The 20517-nt window shown below is 42.9% G+C and overlaps 1 protein-coding gene across 4 annotated transcripts in view; it reads left to right on the top strand.

Moving 5' to 3' along the window:
- ARNT2 (aryl hydrocarbon receptor nuclear translocator 2) overlaps positions 1-16291 on the top strand; it is a 99092-nt gene extending 82801 nt beyond the window's left edge. For all 4 annotated transcript variants that reach the window (XM_050309282.1, XM_050309286.1, XM_050309285.1 and 1 more), the window contains 5 exons: positions 1069-1168; positions 3722-3860; positions 6327-6492; positions 9110-9246; positions 11659-16291. In XM_050309282.1, the coding sequence (XP_050165239.1) occupies positions 1069-1168; positions 3722-3860; positions 6327-6492; positions 9110-9246; positions 11659-11757 (641 nt within the window). In that variant the 3' untranslated portion in view covers positions 11758-16291. The remainder of the gene's footprint in view (positions 1-1068; positions 1169-3721; positions 3861-6326; positions 6493-9109; positions 9247-11658) is intronic.
- Positions 16292-20517: the final 4226 nt, after the last annotated feature.

Below are 20517 nucleotides of genomic sequence, written 5' to 3'. Positions count from 1 at the left end.
ATTGATCTCCAGTTTCCACATTAAGAGTACACTATAAAAGTTAATGGCATCTTCTTTTGTGTGTTATTCACTACACTGATTTGTCTCACATCCCACTGGGATTCTTGCATCCTATTTCATGGCTCCCTCAAGCCACATATAAGACAGCAAAACCCTTAAGAGACCAGCGTTTTGCCTTGCTATGGCTCAGGTGTGCAAGTCTTGTGGCACTCAGACACCTGTGGGACTGAGATGCAGGTGGGAGCTGTAGGATCACCCAGGTTCTCAGGTGGTCACCCTGAGATGTGCCACCAGGCTGCATGGGAGGTGGGTGCTCCTCTCCAGCTATCCCAAGGGAAGCAGATTGTCACCTGGTCAGGAGAGGGGCTCTTTGGCACCATTCCTTGGGTTGTTTAACCCAACAGGGTGGGAGCCCTCAGCTGCTACCTCAGTGCAAACAGCCTCTGATAACAGCAGTGGCCTTGAGGGGCTTTTCCTGGTGCCAGAAAGGTACCCTCACCTGAGGCCACTCCCAGGTAGCCATAGAGGTGAAGGTGCATCAGGCCTTCTTCAGACCATGTGTCATGTGACACTCCTCCATCCCCCTGAGCAGACCTCACATCTTTCTTCCAGAAAACCTTTGTTCCCTTTCCAGTCCGTGGCTGGGACCTGTGCACCCCTCACTCCCCACCTCAGCCAGAGCTGTGCTCTGTCTCACCTTCCCACTCCTGCCTGCATGGTCAGGAGCAGCTCCCAGCAGGTCCAGGCTGTGTGGCCAGAGGGCTGTGTGGCCAGAGGGCACGTCCCAGTGCTGTGTTCCAGGCAAACAATGGCAGTAATGAGATACGGTCTGTGAGCAGGGTATGAGGGAGACACAAACCAGCTGTGCCTCTGGTTTCACACTGAATTGTCATACAGCCCTTTTGTGTCATTCCTAATGTGTTCCCCAGGGCTTCTTCATAAAACTTTAAGAAGGAAAGAAAACTCCCCACTGCCTATATACCTTGCAATTCTCTTTAAATTATTTTTCCTTCATTTTCTCATCCCCTAAATTAATTTTTTTTCCTGTGATTTGGTTTTCTCTTGTAGCAGATAAAAAAATGATGGCCTCAGCATCCACAGCAGGAAACCAGCAGCTTTACTCACAGGGAAGCCCATTTCAGCCAGGACACTCGGGAAAGACCTTCAGGTACTCAGTCCAGATCCTGAATGTATCAGTTCCTGTCTGAGAGTGGGGGACTGCTCCCCTTCGGTCTGGGGGAAACAAAACCAACCTAAGGGTGTTCTTTATGTGAATGAACTTTGCTCTGTCTACACTTCCCTGTTACATGGTGTCTCAGCACTTAAACTGGGCTTACAAGCTGAGGTGATTTGGGTATCTCAGAACTGTTGGCTGGTAAGTAGATACTTTTTGCTATGATCGTGTAATTGGAAAAAAACTAAGAAGCAACAACAAATCCTGAAGGGAAATAATTCTGAGAGGTGATGGAACAGGCTCAGAACTCTGAGGAATATTCAGCCAAGGTGGGAAGGTGCAAAGATTTGGTTTCCACTCACAGCTGTCAGTACTCCTGCAGCCTGCCTTGAAGGGAACAGAGGGATGCTGCATCCACAGCCCCAGTCAGGACTAGGACACAGGCATGAATAGTTTTCTAAGGCAGCTTCCAAATACACATAAGGTGGCAGTCTGGCATTTTCCAAAGCATTTTCGAGTTATTCTTTTTGTGTGTGTCATTTCCAGTCACTTTCTGAGAGTGTGGTGACAGCAATGGTATTTACCTCAGTGCCTTTTGTTACTGCTCTGGGATTGTCATACTGGAGTTTCATTCTCCTGTTCAGACCAATCAAGGTTGTAGAAGTGAGGAACAGCCATTCAGAGCCTGCCAGTTCCAGGAACTGGAAAACATTTGCAAATGCTGATTTTATTTAAACCAATGTGTTCTTGAAGTTATAATTGCTAATAATCTCAGTGGGGAGAAATAAAATCCCTGTGTGTGTGTTTTTCAAATTAAAATCAAGAATAATTTGGAGGGATAGGGCAGTAAATTAAAATGTCTTTTAATTGGATATTGTATATTACTGGATAAGACTTGCCATCTTGGGGTTTGTCATGTGTTTTGTTTGCTTCTTTTGTTAGTTCCTGATATTTAACTATAGCTTTTTTCCTACTACTGTCCTATTACATCAAGTAATGGCTTGCCTTTCTGCCAGCATTTCCACTCTCAATGAACTGTCCTCCTTCAATAATCTCCAGCCTGGCCCATTCAGTTACTGAGCCTGGGCAGCCTCTGGGCACTGTTCTGCAGGATCCTGTTTTCAAAGTATATTTTCCAGATACAATCCAAACTCCTTAGATGACAGGACTTGCCAGTCCAGCAGAGAAGGCAGTAGGGCCAGCCCTCCCCAGCAGCTGCTCTGTGCTTCAGCCAGGTTTAGATGGACTTTCTGGTCTACGTTTCCCTCTTGGAAGTCACGGTCAAAAATAAAAATTAAAAAAAAAAAAAAAAAAAAAAAAAAAAGAAAAAAGAAAAAAAGAAAACAACACCAAAAAAAAACCACTCCACAAAGACTTAAGACTTTCTAAACACACACTTTGCTTTTAGGCAGCTTAAGAAAGCCAGAATAACAACGGCCATATTCAAATGCCTGCCGCATTTTGCTTACACTCTGGGAGGGATTCTGTCAGCCTTTTCCAAGGATTCTGATTCCTGCTTTCTCTCTGCTCAGTCCTGTTTACTTATTTTTCCAATCTGCTCCCTTCTTTCTCTGTAAGATTGTGAAAATAAACAATAGAGAAGGCATTGGAGAAAAGAACAAACTGTTTCAGTTGATGCACAAAAGTGGTTTTGTGTGCTGTGTCTTCATTTATATTCATTTATATAGGACATGTAAAGTATTAAATGTTTTTATATAGAAAAGCCCATTCACAGTGTGTGGTTGTGTAGATTTAGTTGCTCAAGACTTCCATGAAAGTAAAATTAGGAAGTGTAACAGTCCTTCATAGAATTTTATTTATAATTAGGAATGTCTGGCTATTTCTCTGTAGTGAAATTCAGTAATTAGGGAACAACTAACATATGAAGAAGTTCCTTTGGAAATTCTATTATTCCAAAGCTATTATTCCAAAGTTATTATGTTAGTTTAACTTCCTGCCTTGATTATTCTTTTGCCTGGGTGTGTAACTGCATGCTCTTCTTTAGCATCAATTAGCAAAAAAACCAAGGAATTAAAAGCCCAACCTTTTAATATATAACACATACTTCTTCATTTCCCAGGCAGGAAACAAATAAAGAAGCACTTATAAGTATTGTCTTTTGTGTCCATCTTCATTTAGAGTGGCATTTAAGCAAATACTTTTAAATACTGTTGACTTCAAGCACAAATGTACGATGAAGTACCTGCTTGAATACTCTCTGCAAGCAGGTTTTTTAATGTGTTAAATGGTAAACTCATGTGGGGCTAAGTGTTTATGCACCATATGTGAGAATGATTTCATTCTTAGAAACCCTCTCAAAGAGATTACTGAAGTCTAATTAAAAATAATGTTGCCCACTGTGTCTGTTTGAACTGACATTTTAGAATGCCAGTATGTCTCATAGTTTTGTGATGGTTTCAAGTAATTTTTTATCAAGACAGATTGAATAATTCATTTTAATGTTACTGTCAGCATTTCCGTATCTGGAATACAGGTTGTGCATGGAGAATATGCCCTACAAATGAGGCACTGTTTCTGTTCCCTTAGTTCATCTGTGGTACACGTGCCTGGTGTGAACGACATCCAGTCTTCCTCATCAACAGGCCAGAACCTGACACAGATATCTCGCCAGCTAAACCAGAGTCAGGTGGCCTGGACAGGAAATCGGCCACCATTCCCAGGACAGGTATTGATTGAAAGTGCTTTATTTTCATGGTCATTAAGGATTTGCAATCTCTCTGCTTTTTTATGAAAGAATTAGCAAACTCCATTTATAATGATAATTTATTAGTTTGTGGTTGGAGAGGAATCAGTACCTCACTTCTGTTCCTTGGCAGGTTGTAATAATCTGAGCCAGCTGCCCTGTGTTCAACTGCACTGCAGTTTGTGCTGACCTAAAGCCCAGGAAGGTCTTTGTCCTGCATTTGTTTTATATGTGCAGTGGATGAAGTAAAAGAGGACAGATCTTCTGGTTTAGTATTAAGCCTGTGAATTAAATCTTTCTGGGACCAGGACCTTGCACCCAGAAATGTTACCCACAGTTATCAGGGTAGACAGAAGGAGCACATACAAATACAGGCATGAATTCAGGGCTTAGCCTCTTCCATTAGCACTGCACAGTTTAGCTCACACTGTGTCGTGTGCTGGAGGAAACAGCATATACCTCTATCAGGTGCTCTGTGCTTGTCAATGTTAGCCCCAAAATCACTTCTTGTTCTGTATAACAATTTAAAAAAACACTGTTTGAAACTCTGTTAGAAAACAGATAATATGAAATAGTCAAGTTTGATCTTAATAATGCTGCTCTTAATCATTCTTGACTTCCCATTGTTCAGTAGGCTGGAATGGCATGTTAGGGTGGGCACTAAGTAACTTTTCAGCAACTGAATTGTTTCCACATCAATCTCTGATTCTTCCCAGCCCTCAGTGTGCCATGATTATCTGTCACACCTGGTTAAGGAAATCCTGTCATAACATTAACTTGTTTTTTTAAATGATATGGAGGGTGCTGAAAATGGCTAAAAGAAATCACTTATCCCTCCTACTGCACAAATTTTCTTCAAGTCAGTGAAGTTTGTGTGTGAGTATAAGGAAATTGGAATTCATTTATCCATCTTAAATAATGTAAGATAGAGTAAAGCCTTGCAGAAGCAACATGCCATGCTCTCACTACCATTGTGGAAACCTTTAGAAATGTGCAATTTCTTAATTTGGAACTGAACTGAAGATTTAATAGCATCTTCCTCATGTTATGTGCCTGTTGGGATCTGTTTTCGTCCCCCAACTCCCCTGCATTTTTCCAAAAATCATATAATCATTAAGTTTGGAAAAGACTTTTATGATCATCAAGACCAACCCTTAACCCAGCACTGCCAATTCCACCTCTAAACCATGTCCCCAAGTGCCACATCCACACATCTTTAAACACCTCCCGGGATGGTGACTCAACCTCTTCCTTGGGCAGCGTCTTCCTGTCCCTGACAACCCTTTTGGTGAAGATATTTTTCCTGCTGATAAATGATGGAAAGTGGCTCTGTGAGCACTTCTGCCAACTCCCTTAGTCCTCTTGGGTGGATCCCGGCCAGCCCCATACACAAGACACACTTGTGTGTGTCTGAGTGACCTTCTCCCCTTGGACTGGGAGGATTCATTCTGTTCCCTGTCCCTGCCTTCCAGGCAGAAATAGCTTCACTTTTATGCATTGATTGCCAGGAACAGTGCACATCATTAGAGGCATCCAGAGATATAGTCACCTTTAGATTCTGTGTGTGAAATTGGTTAGCCAGTGAGTTTTTCTTGGGACTACTGCACTTGTTCATATTCTGAGAAATAGTTTATAAGCATATTCTGTCTGTAACACTATATGCTGTTGTAGCACATGACTTTGGATGAGACACTTCACCCCCTTTGTGTACATGTTGTTTATGACTCAAAGCAGCCTGCAGTATTTAATAATTTGTGTAACATTCTTGGAGGTCCTATGATGAAGCCACTGTGTAGGTGAAATGGCAGCGAGTTGGTTTGTAGTACCCTTGCATTAACTCAGCTGCCCAGTGAAAGCAGTGTTAAGACTGTTTCTTCCCATCTCCCAGGGCTGGTGATTCACCCTCCCAAGCGTTTTACAAGGCAAAATTACTGCTGCCTGTATTTCATAGGCATGGAGAGAAGGGAGCTCATTAGCACTGCAACTTCTTTGGGCATTTACTACCAAGCACTGGAGACTGGTCATCTTGAGAACTGGGTGTATTCTGCAAAATGTTCAGATAACTGTGATTTTTACTGTGGCACTGCAAAATCAATACACCTGGAAAATAAAGGTGAACTCTTTATACATGTTCAGTTTGAACTCTTTATATGTGTTCATCTTTGTAATAGATGTGAAGGAAATCCTGATTTTCCAAATGGCTCTCATATAGAGTACCTGTGAGTTAATCAGCAGGAGAGCTGTAAGTGTTGGTTTACAGTCTGTTGTGTTCCTTCTGCAGAAGTAAGCTAGCTTTGACAGAAATGAAATATGGCTGAGACAGGAAAAACGTGCTTGTTCACATCTACAGAGTTTATTTGGTCTTCGCTTTATGTTGTTAAAAAGTGATTCTGCTGTGCTGTTCCTCAACAGTAAAACTTGTTCTTTTTTTTACCCTTTGTTCCTCAGCAAATTCCATCTCAGTCTGGCAAGGCTCAGTCATCTCCCTTTGGGATTGGAACAAGTCACACCTACCCAGCTGATCCGTCATCATACAGCCCCCTTTCCAGCCCAGCCACCTCTTCTCCAAGTGGGAATGCCTACTCCAGCTTGGCAAACCGAAGTGCAGGGTTTGGTAAGTTTTAAATGATGTAGCACAGAAATGCACATAAAAATGAAACTCTCCAGTATTAACTTCATTAAAAATCCTCCAGCCTGTTCTTTTGGTGAGTCAGTTGGGAAGACCAGGTGATGAGAGGGTTTTGCTTTCTCCTGCTGAGTACAGGGAACAGAGCTGACCTGTTCCCTCCACGCTGCATCTCCTCCACATCCAACACACTTCAGAATGTTGTGGCATTTTATGGCATGAGGGAAATTTTCTTATTTTTTCCCAGTAAATGGTGTCATAAAAGAATCGAAGTTGCTTACATCACTAGTACAAATCCTCCCTAATTGTGGTCTGCAGGTACAGTTTCTTTTTACTTCTCAGGAGAACACTTAAGTGGCACAAATTTACATTCTGTTCATTTTTCATCTTTTCTGTCTGCATGGCAGCGTCCTCCTGCACAGAGATGGCGTGTTGGAGTTTGGCTGGAAACAGGATTTGTTTTGTACTGCTACTAGCCTAATCAGAGGAGGTGCCATGTTTTGAAATAGTTTTCTTTTCCCATTATATGGTATTTAGTGGCTTTCAGACCATGACTGAGTGCAGAAAGCTTACCAAGGGATAATAACCCCTTGGTAAGCTTTCTGCACTCCACCAGCAGAATAATACTGAAGAGTAAAAAATACAGTTGGTCCATCCATGATAAATACATGTGGATTCCATGAAAAATGTCACTGGCTGGTAATAATGTGGAATTCCAAAAAGCACAGGTAGCAATGAGCTAATGTGTCATTTTTCCCCTGTCCCTTGGGAACAGAGCTGGTGCAGACCCATTGCAGACCTGTGCCTAGAAAAAGTGCATTGAAAGGAAGCTCTTCCCACAGAGCTCATTTCTGCCTCCATTTCCATTTCCACCAGGCCTTGTACATTTGTTTATGAGACAGACTTGTATTTCAGGCCTAAGCTACTTGGCAAGAACCCTTTCACCTAATGAGAAACATCTCCTGACCTACATCAGCTTGGATGCTATTAATAACAGCCGTCACAGAGACGAATGGCTTCGACCGCCGGCTGGCTGCGGCCGCTCTGCTGAAAAAGAAGCATCATTTGCTTCACTGAGTTAATTTCGATGTATTGTTCTGAGGAGGGGGAAAACAAACCCACCAAACTTGCAATCTTTCTTTTAAAGGGTAGCTTAGATGAATTTTATTTTGGCCCTTAAAAAGGCTGCAGGGTTTCTGAGTCAGCTGAATTACTGGTTGTGGTAACGTCGGTAAGGGAAGAGCTGTAATCATCTACTTCTGATGTGATAGAAATACATCACTACAGCCTGTTTACTTTCCTGTAAAATGTTCCCTTTATCTGTGTTGCATGGCTTAGCTGGTAGCCAAAAGGACTGGACTGAGCAGGTGTTTCTGTGTTTTCTGAAGCCATGACTGTGAGTAGTGGCTGGTCTGACATGACTGAGTCTGGTTATCGAAGACTCGACATAGCACATGTGTGGAAGTTTGGCACAGGAAATTTGGCACCCTTGGCAGAGGACACTGATGATCAGGAAGAAGCAGATATACACAGCTTGATTCTCTACACTGAGAGGGAAACAGGCAAAAATACTTGGAGTACATATATAGAAAAATATTAAAAAAAAAAAAAAAGAAGAAAAAAGAGGAATAAAATGTTTGGAGAAAAAGCATAAGCTTTGTGGCAAGCTTTCTGAATTGCTAATTCTTAGAAGGACATACTGTAAATAACGGAAGGAAAATTATCCAGAAATATTACACATACACTGCCAGTCTGTAGAAATACAGAGTAAAATGAGTTCAACTTAAGCATGATCTATGACTGTATTCCTGAAAAATGTATGTGTAATAGGTAACCAACATGTATTTTACCTGGTAGACTATTCAGAAGAAATTAAATCTCCCTGAAATCATCATTTTAAGTGTATTTGCTATAAAGCCTTGCTGTTTGTGTTACTCTATGAAATGTAAATGGCCTCAGACTTTTAAGAAACTATCACCATAGGGACAGGATGATAATTTGCTGTAAATGGTGTATTAAATAAATAATTTTGCATCTTTAATGTTGGATAGTCCAACAAACAACACTGCATTTAATACAGTAATGCTTGCATTTAATACTGTGAGGCTGTTGTCTGTTGATCTCCCTGTTTCTACATCTGCTTAAAAAGTCTTACATCTGCTTACATGCTTCTTAGATGGGTAGGAAACTGTGCACCCACTGTTCTGCAACAATTCAGTCTTTTAAAGAGAGAGAGCATTCAGGTGGTGCAGTTTGGTTTTTAAGTGAAATGGCGAATACTCTTTGTAGTGATTAAAAAATGTTGGGGCCATGGTTAAAAATTGTCTTCCCGTGCCTGGCTTGTGGTGTCACTGTGCATTCTGCTGTGGGCAGTTCACCTGCTGGGTTGTGCAGCCATGGCCCTGAGCTTTGCTCTTGGGTTGGCCCCCACTCTGCCATCGGGGCTGAAACTCCCTTTGGCTTCCACCCCACAGGGCTGGTGTCCCTTGGTGTCTTTCCCCAAGACTTTATTTGCAAACCCAGGCACTGATGGATGACACCTCAAAGCAGGCAGGTGTTTTGGAGGAGCTGCTGTCTGACTTGTGCCCTTTCTCCCCCCGTCCAGCTGAAGGTGGCCAGAGCAGCAGCCAGTTCCAGGGGAGACCCTCCGAAGTCTGGTCGCAGTGGCAGAGCCAACACCACAACCAGCAGAGCGGCGACCAGCACTCGCACCCGCAGCCCAGTCAGACCGAGGTGTTCCAGGTGAGGAGGGTCCAGCGAGCCCAGAGTCCCCCTGACAGCCCCTCAGTGCTGAGTTCAGAGCCATGGCCCTCGAGGGTGAGGGTGCAGCAGGGCTTGGGGCAGTTCCCTCCTGCTGGGTGCTGTCAGCTGGCCTGAGCTACTGAGCAGGTTTTGTTTCCTGACACAGAACAGCATCTTTGCTGATTTAAAATGCTATTGCCCCATCTCTTTGCACTCTACTCTTAGGGCTCATGTCTCTTGCAGAGAACCCAAGAAATATTCCCAAGTGGAGTGTCTCTTTTATCCTGGTTCTGGCCTCTAACATCCCAGCCAAGTCCAATTAGACATCAGTGTGTTTGTCTTTGATAATTCAGCCAGGAAAGGGATTTGATACTGTGTAGAAGATAGTGGCCAATAATTTTTTAACCCAGTCAGACATCAGATAGGTGGTAAACAATCCTCTTCAAATACCTAATTTTGTAATATTACCTTATAATTTTGAGCCTTCACTACAAGTGGAGTAGGACTTCCTAAGTTAACCAATAACGTCACAGTCCTTGTATAACTGGTTTTAAATTAGATCAAGCAGACAGTTTCCAAGAAAACAATGCAGATAAATGCAGGAAAGACAGTTCAAGCCCCAAGCAAGGTTTAGAAGTGGGGCACCTCATTATCTTTTAGAAAGTAAATTCACCTGCAGGACCAGGCTCGTGCACAGTTGCATGCAGGAACGCTGCTGAAGAGATGTTAGCATGGAAATACTCCTGTGTGAATGAACCATTGCTTCACACAGAAACAAATAACAGTACCACATCTGGAATAATTATCTGTCTGCCTGCTTTTAGCCCATGGCCCAGGCAGGATTAATCTGCTGCATCTCTTTATGTTATTGAAGTTCAATCGCTTTGCAAGTACTTTAACCCAAAAGGATCGTCAGAGGGATTCCAGTGGAGCTGGAATCCAGTGACAACATGGTTTGATGGCCAACAGAGACACTGGGCAGGGTCTTGCTTGTGTCTCAGGCAAGTGCTGTGTCCCAGTAAAATTCTCATTAAATTAGTGGGAAGAAGGACCAGGAGAGAAAAGGAGAGCTGGGCTCACCTGAAGAGCTCTTGGAGGCGAGCATGCACTGGAGGGAATTAGGATAATAACTGGATGTGATGAGAAACTTGGATGAGCTCAGTGCAGAGGCCTCCAAGAAACTGCTTGGATTGTTTGTGCCCAAAGCCAGCCTGGAGTTAGCTGGGCATAAGGAGAGAGGCAGACTTGAGAGGGGACCCTGCTGGATCTGTACCTGAGGGGAACTTGTTGTAGAGGCCCCAGAAATGAGGAGCAGCAGAAATGCCTTCAGAGATGGAAAAGTAAACAGATGGGGGCAGCTACAGCTTCCCTTTGACTGGGAGAGAACATGGGAAAACATTAATTAAGTGCAAGTTTTGGTCAGAAAATGAAGGCCCTCCCTGGCAGCTCAGACACTGCCAGTTGTGTTCACAACCACATCAACAGGGATACTGCAACGACCTCAGATGGATTTTAATCAGTCTTTGTTTTGGGGTGACTTCCCAGTACACAGCAGCTCTCTGAGTTATTCTTTCACAGAGCAGACCCTGTGAGATTTCTTGTTTGTTTTTTTGGTTTTGTTTTATTGTGAGGATAATGAGCCATCCCTGGCAAGACTTGGCTTTGCAGTAAGAGGTTATTATTGTAAGGACTGACAGGAAAAGCAAGCATAAACTCTGGTTTTCCCAGCAAGGGATATCTTTTCCCTGTGGCTTCGGTCTCCGACTGAGAGGAAAGGTTGAGTATTTTCTGAAGCCTCCTGCAGAGACCTCACTTGGCTCAAGACACGTGGGAGCAATTACCATGAGATCCCATTTCTCCTGAGAAGTTCCTGCTATTTCCTCTGCTTCTGTAGAGTCATTAAGGCTGCTTGGGCATCCTGTGAGCTGGGGTGGGTGTCCAGTCTTTAGTGTTCTGCAGAGCATTAATATAATATGTTGGCTAAGAGAGTTCTGGGGAGGAGACCCTGCCCAAACCCACCCTTACACAGGAGGAGCTTGAGCGTGTGAGGTGTTGCATCCTTCCCATGTTGTGAAACCAGAGAGTTTGCTTCTCTCCTTGTGTAGCTACCCATTCCAAGGGGAGCTCTTCCAGTCTGGAAGGAGTAAGAGGCAGCTCAAGTGTGCCTCATCCAGAGGAGCAACCCAAAACTTCTTCCCTGCCCAGGTCCCAGCTCTTGCTCAGAAACACTCCAGCAAACCATAACTAGCACATAAACCTTAGCCTGGCCCCCTGTACAGGTCTGGTTTTTACCTTGTTTATCTAAACTTGGCCTTTTCTGGCTTTACACTGCAAAGATGAACAGGAAACAGTTTGTGTCTGGATAATGTGTTAGCAAGTGACACTTCACTTTGATTTTTCCTTATCGTGCAGGACATGCTGCCGATGCCGGGGGATCCGACGCAGGGCACTGGCAATTACAACATTGAAGATTTTGCTGACCTGGGCATGTTTCCACCGTTTTCTGAATAGCTTGCAAAGCAGAAATGGAAGTTCTTCTCCAAGGCCATTTCAGTGTAATTTTGGCACTGCTTTTTCTGTGTTGCATTTCTGTAGAAGCTACTAAACCAGAAGACACGTTTCTCATGTTTCAGATAGTGATGTAGGGCTTGCTCTCTCCTCCTTGGGGTGCATCAGTGCCGACAGAGGAGCTCCAGCACTTGTTAGTGTTCATTGACAGCTCCATTTTTTTTTCATTATTTTATTGTCATCTACCTCAGAGATGAAAAACTTCCCTTGATTTAGAAAAAAAAAAATCTCTGAGTCTTAAATATTTGAATGTGAATGACACCTAATATTTCCTTTGAATGGTAATTTTTAAATAGATAACAAAGTAACAAAGACTAACAGAGAAAAGGTAAGGTCATGTCTTGTTACAGTGCCTACCGCTCGATTTCGATGCCTTGCTTTAAGCTTAAGTTTCTGAAAGCAGACACAATATTCTGTTTTCTTTGATTCTTGTAGTTTTTAGGTCACTTTAAATGTTGAGATTAAGCAACATAATGTAGGCCTCTCTCACCAGAAGATTCAGCTCTGCCTTTTCTAACTTAAACTTGAATGTGTGTACATTTTGGTACTTTATGTATATCTTGTGCTGTATGAAGTGATTTCCTGTACTGGTTTCTTTTGCCTTTACAAAGGGTCCATTCTGGAGTGTACTGAAAAGTTTGATGATGTATGTGACAGATTTGAATATCGTGAGAATCTCCATCACTTCACATAGGTGTTCTTACTTTTAATTCAGGTGGTTCTCTGAATGTTCAGAACAAACATTTACTTACATAAGCTATTAGTCTGGTTTTGCACTGAATTGAGGCCTATAACCTTGTACATTTCTCACTGGCTGCTTTAATTTCTACTGTTCTTGCTTTCTCAAAAAAATTGCCTCGTAAAAAATGACTGTAAACCCATTGAGATTGCGTTTTCTATATTAGCTGCATTTCCTTTCTGTGAAGTACTTTTTTATACTGTGAAACCTCATATTTTAACAGTGCAGGGTGGTGGCCTGTTACTGGGAAATCATTCAAGCTCATTTGCTGCAAGCAGTGAGATGGTTTTGTAGTGTATAATTTTTTTAGAGTGAGTTGGTAGTAGATATCGATTGGACTGTTGTCCACTGCGTACACAGTGATAACTTGAATTTCTGCTTGGATTCCCAAGCAATTGCTTCTGTTAAACCCTTTTAACCCTATTCTGTTAAATATGGGATTTTCAGCTTACCAAGTATGTTGAGGACTCTTGACTACTCTGAATGCCATGTGCTTTTCTGCAGAGGTAAGTTAATCATCTTCCTCTTCGGTGAGTCACCTACCATATGTCTTCATCAGAGATGTGGTAGGAAGTGTTTTTTCAGTATTTCATATGCATGATGAGTTACAGAGGTTGGATTGTAAGGTCAGAATTTTTATCCAGATCATTTCTTCTGGAATGGAAGGAGAAGGAATCGCTCATGAGGACAAGAAACCCCGAGATCCCACGTGCAGGTTGTTCACAACCTTTGAGGTTGGACAGTGGTAGTCAGCCTTTGCAGAGGAGGAAGGGGACAGCTTCCCTCAGCTTTTGCATATTCAAGGGCCATCAGGGACCTTGAAACAGCAACCCCAGGGCACAGTCCCATCCAGAAGATCTCAATGTCTGCAGTAATTCTTAGATCTCACCGCACTAAACTCTTCCTTCTCGTAGCCCCTCTTGAATTCTGGGATGCCTCTGACAGAGGGCATGGTGCACATCACCACAGTCCCTCCTGTCAGGATTCTATCCTGGGAAGCAGGCAGGCCCTACCCCAGAGCCCACTCTGGCCATGCATGGCCCAGGGACACAGCTGTCACAGTTGGCCATGTGGTGGTGTGCTCTCCTGACACTGCTTTCCCAGCCTTCTCCGAGATCAGCATGTAGGTTTCAGTATCCAGGAAGAGTCCTTCCTACTACTTCTCTTGCTAAATCTGGGACCAATCTCCTACCCTATGAGCAAGTGGGGTTAGGAACTCTCTTTGTAGAAATTTTTGTATATCTCTAGATGCAGTACTTGAGAGGCCTCAGATCTCCTGGTCTGTACCTGCCTCACCAAATCCCACCGAGAACAAACAAAAACCTCCTATCTCTTCTCTCCCAGAGATCAGGAAAACACCTTCTTAGGTGAGCAAGCCATGCTCTTACGCACTATTCTTTTAAGTACGCGGATGTTTATTCTCTCGGAGCCATCTCCCTTTCCCCTCATGTTGCTGGGATCCGTGAGTGCCCATGGAATTGGACAGGCAAAGCTGCTGCCCCTGAGTGAAATTCAGTGATGTCTGTAAGAGGTGCTTGGATGCTGCGCTGGCTGAGCGAGGCACTCAGTGTCTGTACAGGGACTTGAGAAGGGCTGATCACGAGGGAGGGGGCAGTAGGTGAGCAGTTTGTGTCTCTGCAGAGAAGATGCTTGACATAATAAATGTAATTTCTTCTAAAATTTCTTAAAAACATTCCTCCTTAAAGTGAAAGATTATTGGAAGATATACTGTTCCTCTGTTTTATTTTACCCAACAAACTGCTTTAAGTATGTTTTTTATTTACATTATTTCCTGAATTAAATTTTAAAAGAGGGTTTTTAAAGTAATTTTCTTTCTCCTGATCTCAGCAATGGTAACTTCCTCAGCGTATCATGGTTTTTATACTACTGGAGAAGGCTTCTTGTGTACAGAATTTGGTTGTGCAGTTAGAAGTCCACTGTTAGCAGAATTTCAAGCACATCTCTTTTTTTGTTTGTTTTTTTTTAAATACAGTATTATTTTTTTTAAGTCAGTATGCCTGAGGGATCAGAGCATGGACTGCTTCTTACCTTGTGGACTACTCCTGCCTTTCTGGTGGGGAAAGATGAGGGCTACTCTGTTAAGGGCAGTCTGGACAGTGCCAGGTTTGGGGTTTCCCCATGAGCCATTATCACCCCCCATTTCTGTAGTGCCATCCCGAGCCGGCGCTTTATTCTTGGTGTAGAATTCCTCCCCTCCCACTCCTGGCCATCCCATCTCTGCAGTGCTCTCCCAACCTGTGTGGGAGGCACTGGGTTGCCATTCCTGAGCCAGCAAGGAGGGAACAATTAATGAGCTTAAAGAGTTTGGCAACTTTGTGCTTCTGCCCAAGCAAACGATCCAGTTGAGCCTTTGCTGCCGCCGGGCGCCTGCGCTGCCTTCCCTTTGCACTCTGCCGTGTCCGTGGCTTGCTCCTCTCCAACAGCCACGCCCCAGGTCTTGTGGCTGACAAAGCTGTGTAGCCTTGGCTGTGCTGTATCTTTTTGTCACGTGTTTGGTTACTAAAGCTAACTTATATATCCTATAGCTGAAGTTATAAGGTGCATTGGGAATGCTGATGTTTTTATTACGTGCCGTCGGTGTGGCTTTGCTGGCACTTTGGCTTCCAGCTTCCAGAATTTCAGAGGTGGTGGATTTCTTGGTTTTTTTGTGCTTTTTAAGCTGGAAATAAAGCCGTGATTTCTGATCAAACTGTTGCAAACACAGTGTTTCTTGAAAGGGAATCTTTTGGGGTTTAAACTAAGGGAGCAAGAAACTGCAAATAGTGATGGTCTGGGTGAGTTATTTCAAGGAGCAGACATGTAGACTGAGGAGATTTTAGCTACTAAAATATTTATATTCATTTATTCAGACAAGAAATCCTGTTTAACAAGAGGGATTCTATCACATTACTTGTGCAAGTGCTACTGGCAGTACCTACGGTGATGCTTTAACCAGATAGTTCCATTTGTAGCTTTGTTGCCTTTTCTTTTGAAGTACAGTATGAAACTGTAAATACTTCTTGCAGAACTGCCTTTTTAACTCTTAATTACTTTTGGCACAGTGTTAAATAGTGTTGGATTTACCCAATTGCTATGACATATATTTTTATACATAGGTGTACTCTTTTTTCGAGAATAATACAGCCATTTTGTCATTAATGCCTTATCGGTGTCATAACTGCTGTTGCTCTTTGTTTGCAAGGTATCGAGTGGACTAATTTCTAGTTCAGAGATTTTCACTTTTCCTGGCAGTGCTCTAGTTTGGCTTCAGGTGATTTTTGCCAGAGTCCCATTTTTCACAGTTGTTAACTGTGAGAAGAAGAGAATGTGGGCTTGGGTTTGTTGCTGTTATTGGAGCAAAGAAAAGGTGATGGCATCTAATTGTCTTTAAAAGGTCAGTCTTTTCCAGAGTGCATTTCATGAAACTGATGACTGTGGGCACTGATTACTTTGTGTAGAATAATGGTATTAAAAAAAGAAAAAAAAAAAAAAAGGAGAGAAAAGAAATAAAAAGAAAACAACTCCAAAAATGGGCTTCTGCCATTGTTAGGCACTTGGTTACGTATCTGTTTAAACTCTTCATATTGATGTGAAATTGTGCTGTGGATAAAGTGTATTTTGTACTTCTGAATGTTCTATATTTATGACTAACAAGTACAGAATCAGTTGTGTGTATGTATAACTAATAACTGCCTTTTTAAATTTCATTAAAATAAAAATGTCATGAGCTGTTGTTAATTCCTGTCTTTCTGTAAATAAGTAAGATATACTGTTGGGAATTTTCAAGTAAGAAATAACCCTGAATTATAAGATTCATGCCAGAAATCAGAAGATGAATCACTGATCTTTGTCTTTGAAATCTCCTCCTGCACTGTGTGGTTGGGGACAGGATGTTCCCCTTTTATCTGTCTTGTAAAGGCTATCCAGAGGGAGCAAGAGAGGAATGATAGCTTGAGAGCTCAGCTTTTAAAAGAAGTTCCAGAAAAACATTAATTCACGGCCTGTTTTGCTGAGGTGTGTGAATCAGTGTCTGTATTGTACGGGGCTTCATTAGAGCACAGTTGATTTAGAGTAAATTCATGGTCTGTGGCAATATTTATTCACTCCCTGGGGTGGTATCACAGTGGTTTCCTTGTCCACCTTTTGGTCTCATTGTTCAAAGTTGAAAAATACTTGTATCCTTCCCACAACCGTTCTGGTGACCTTTTCAGCCTTTCATAGGCAAGGCACATTTGCCTTTCGCTGTGGTTCTTCGTTGCATTTATACTGTATTTCTTTGTCAACTTGGTAGCTTGTGAGCAGGGTTTACCTTTCCAATAAATCCAACAAGCTGATGTCTGGACCATGGCAGGAGCTGAAGATGCTGTGCCCCAGGGCCTGTGTTGGTGGTGTGGGGTAGGTGGTGTTTTCACAGCTTATACTTCATTTTCAGGGCTCTGCCTGTGGAGAACGGCCGTGGGCTCTGCTGGGCCCTGATGGAAACTGGGGCACTCAGATGGGCTTAGTCATACTCAGCCTCCAGCCCCCCCTGCTCTGTTGGGCTCTGCTCGCCACTTGCTCGTCCCAGAGACGGAGGTTGGTCCATGAAAATGTGCCATTTGAGCTGTTTTGCTGTGAAAATTGGGTTTTCAACGAAGTGATGTTCTTTTGGCATTTGCTGAGATGTTTGTGAGCATCTTTGATGAGTGGGCATGTGCCAGACCACGAGTCCCATTTGGAAATGCAGCTGCCTGGCGGCTCTTTGGTGCTTTTCCAGTGCATTTTAATAGGGTCTTAGTTGATTTTGAAGAACATTATCCACACAGAGCGGGTGTTGCATCCATGACAAGCAGGGCACAGTGGGGTTGGAATGTTCTAGGATCCCACCTAGCACTCCTTTCGTATAGATCATCATTAAATGTGCTCTCATGTGCTAAATCAAGTGTACTTTTGGGCGCTGTAGTGACAGCTGGGTGTGGAATTGCTGGGAGATACAAATTCTGGTGTGGAATCTGGGTTTGGAGATGCTTGATGTGGAATGGAGCCACATGTTTGGAGACCAGTAGTCACTGCAGGTCAGTAGGCACCATGATAGAAATCCACACAGTCTGATGTGCAGGAAAGAAATGGAGCTAAACCTCACTGTATCCCTGCACTAACTTAAACTGGCACTAATGACTCATAACAACAGGCCAAGTCTTCATTATGATGATAGAAATACATTTTTCTTAATTTTTCCATGGGAGCTAATTCTTAACCATATTTCCATCATTACACCGTCATAGTTCAGTATGTATTACTCATTTAGTTTTCCCAGTTTTTCTCCCAGGTGGATGTAACAGAGATGGATACAGGTTGAATTTTTCCATCATGTTTTACCAAGTTTCATCATATTCCTGGTTGGGAATACTTGGCAGCATCTTTCTTCAAACTTTGTGGTCTGTCCCACATAAAATGAAATGGAATCACTTGAGCTGTATTAATGGATGTGGGATCAGATCCAGAGGTTGCTAGGGCATCTTTTCATTAGCTCTGGAAAAAATTGTCTTCTAATAATAGCCTGTCACTAAATACTAATGTACAAAATGTGCCATTTGGGACCCAATGGAAGAAAATGTCAACCCAAGGCTCACACCTGGTTGATGCAGCAGTGCAGGAGTGCAATTACCATGGCTTTTGCAGAAAAATACAGTGGCTGTGTACACACTACTGTAATTACAAAATGTGCAGGCAGAGCTCTGAGGCTGAAGAAAGCCGCAACTGCTTGGGAGCCTTTCCCAAAGCACACACCCTGTTACAGGAGACTGAATCCCCCAAAGCTTCAGTGTGCTGCTGCCTCTTAGAAATAGCAGGTTCCTCTTTTTAGAGAAGAAGGTGAAGGTTTAGATACTTGGAATGCTTTTAAAAACAAGAGGTCTTGAAACACAGGAGCAAGTACAAGGTTGAACTACTTTGGTGCACCCTGTCATCCCAAACATGTTTTTGGTGGCTCTCAGAGCCTCCCCACAGTTGCTGCCCATCCCTGGCTGCTGTGGCTAATGATCCTTCCCTTGGAGCCCAAAGCAGTTCTGTGTGTGGCCCTGCTGGGAAACGGCTTCAGTCTGCAAAATAAAATCACAGTATAGTTGTTTTCCACTTAACACTGGAATTACTGGCCTCACAGACCCACTGCCACTGAGGAGCAAGGATTTTGAAGACCTAAGCTTGCCCTGTTGGAGGTCTCCACACAAGAGAAAACACTACCCTGGCACATGTACACACAGCCCACTCTGCCTTCACCACAGTGTGTGTAGCAGGGGGCAAAGGCTGGATCATAATACTTTCCGTTTAATGAAGGTGTTTGTCTTGTGGAATTATCTCAGAAACAGCACTCTTCTCCCTGGATTTCCTTTGCTGCATGTAATTTCAATGTGTCCAGAGCCAAAAGTGTATGACAGCCCAGGGATACCAGAACCTGACTCACAGAGGGGAGGTAAGTGCTGTGGGATTCCTTCCTTTCACTCAAACAAATGCCATTAGGTTCTGGTTCATGTACTTTGGAGCAAAAGTCATCAGGAGGCAACACTGTAAAGTGCTGGTGATGATGAATTAAGTTACTTTTTATTTTAAGATGTGACTCTTGATGGGTCCATCCCATCCTCCCTTTGTTAGCTGTTGCTGGCGTCCCCAGCCACCAAGAGAGCATGGAGTGAATACTCTGAACATTCACAGCTGCTTGAGGTGACCCAGGCTGGTCTCTGGATGTGAGAGACAGATGCAGTCACCTTGCTCTTCTCTGGGAACCATGAGCAAGCGTGGATCCCACCTTCATAAGAGGTACCTGGAAACACCAGCTCGTGGTCCCCCTGGCAGTGTCTCCTTGGCACAGCTTGCAGAGGTGGAATTACATTCCTCCTTGTTCATCCCTGTTCCCCTCAGTGCTCTCCACTATGTGACTGCTCAGCCCACCAGAGCTCCTGCAAGGCTCCTGTACCAAAATGGAAAAAAATATGCTATAGTGAAAGAAAATCTGGGTTTGGACAGTGATTTTATGCAGCATCAACCAGTCATGGCCTCTTCTTTTAATACCAAGCGCATGTGTCATCATGGTTTTCTTGTGCAGTCAGGAAGGGTTCTTGACCGATGATTTATTTGGTGATGTCGAAAGGGATCTTTGTCATTTTACCCATGAAGTTTAAATACTGAATGTTTGCATCTATTCTGGTGTAACATGGAAAAATATCAAACCCTTTGACTAAAAAATGTCTGGATTTTATTGTGTGCAACCCTGAAACTTCATGATGGTTGCAGCTTTATGAAAAATTACCAGAGCTGATACCGTGGTAACTTGATGTGTTTATCTTTGTCATTGTCTCTTTAAAAACTGCATTCCATGGGGTTGACAAAAAAAAGATATGCAGTGAAATTTGTTAAATTCCTATGAAAAGTTTTAATTATTTAGAAACTGTTGTGTGCTTCCTTTAAGCCATATTGATGCCCCCACTCCACAGAGATGCTCAATCTAAAGGAGTTCTGAATTGGAGTTTATTCAGATTCTTCACATATTTTTTGTGACCTCCATGATTTAAGGTCAGAGACCTCGGCAGGGAGTCAATGGAAGTTGTCACTTTAATCACTTTAGTTCCAAAGATTCATAAAAGTTATGCAAATTGACCTAAATTTTCAGATCCTGCTGAGGGAGTGGGGTTCTGCACTAACCTACCAAGGCTGACCTGGATATATCAGCTGGTAATGAAATACTGGAACAAACCCACTGAAGCAAGTGCCAATTATATAAATAAGGCTACTAAAAGACAAAAGCCTTAATTCAGTAAAAGGCAACATTTGATATTTATAGATCACTACAGATGCAAGTGACACTTCATTGCGGAACAACTGCTCCGAGCTCAGGTAACAGATTTCCTTTGACAGGTTTGTAAAATCCCCATTTTCTCCCATGTTGGTGAAGGGTGAGTAGATTTTTGTACCAGTGTTAATAACGTGTC

Source organism: Myiozetetes cayanensis, unplaced genomic scaffold (genome assembly GCF_022539395.1).
Source record: "Myiozetetes cayanensis isolate MyiCay16 unplaced genomic scaffold, myiCay2020 scf14, whole genome shotgun sequence".
In the NCBI taxonomy this organism is placed as follows: Eukaryota; Metazoa; Chordata; class Aves; order Passeriformes; family Tyrannidae; genus Myiozetetes; species Myiozetetes cayanensis.
Note: the sequence above shows the minus strand (reverse complement) of the source record. Positions and strands in the feature narration are given on the sequence as shown.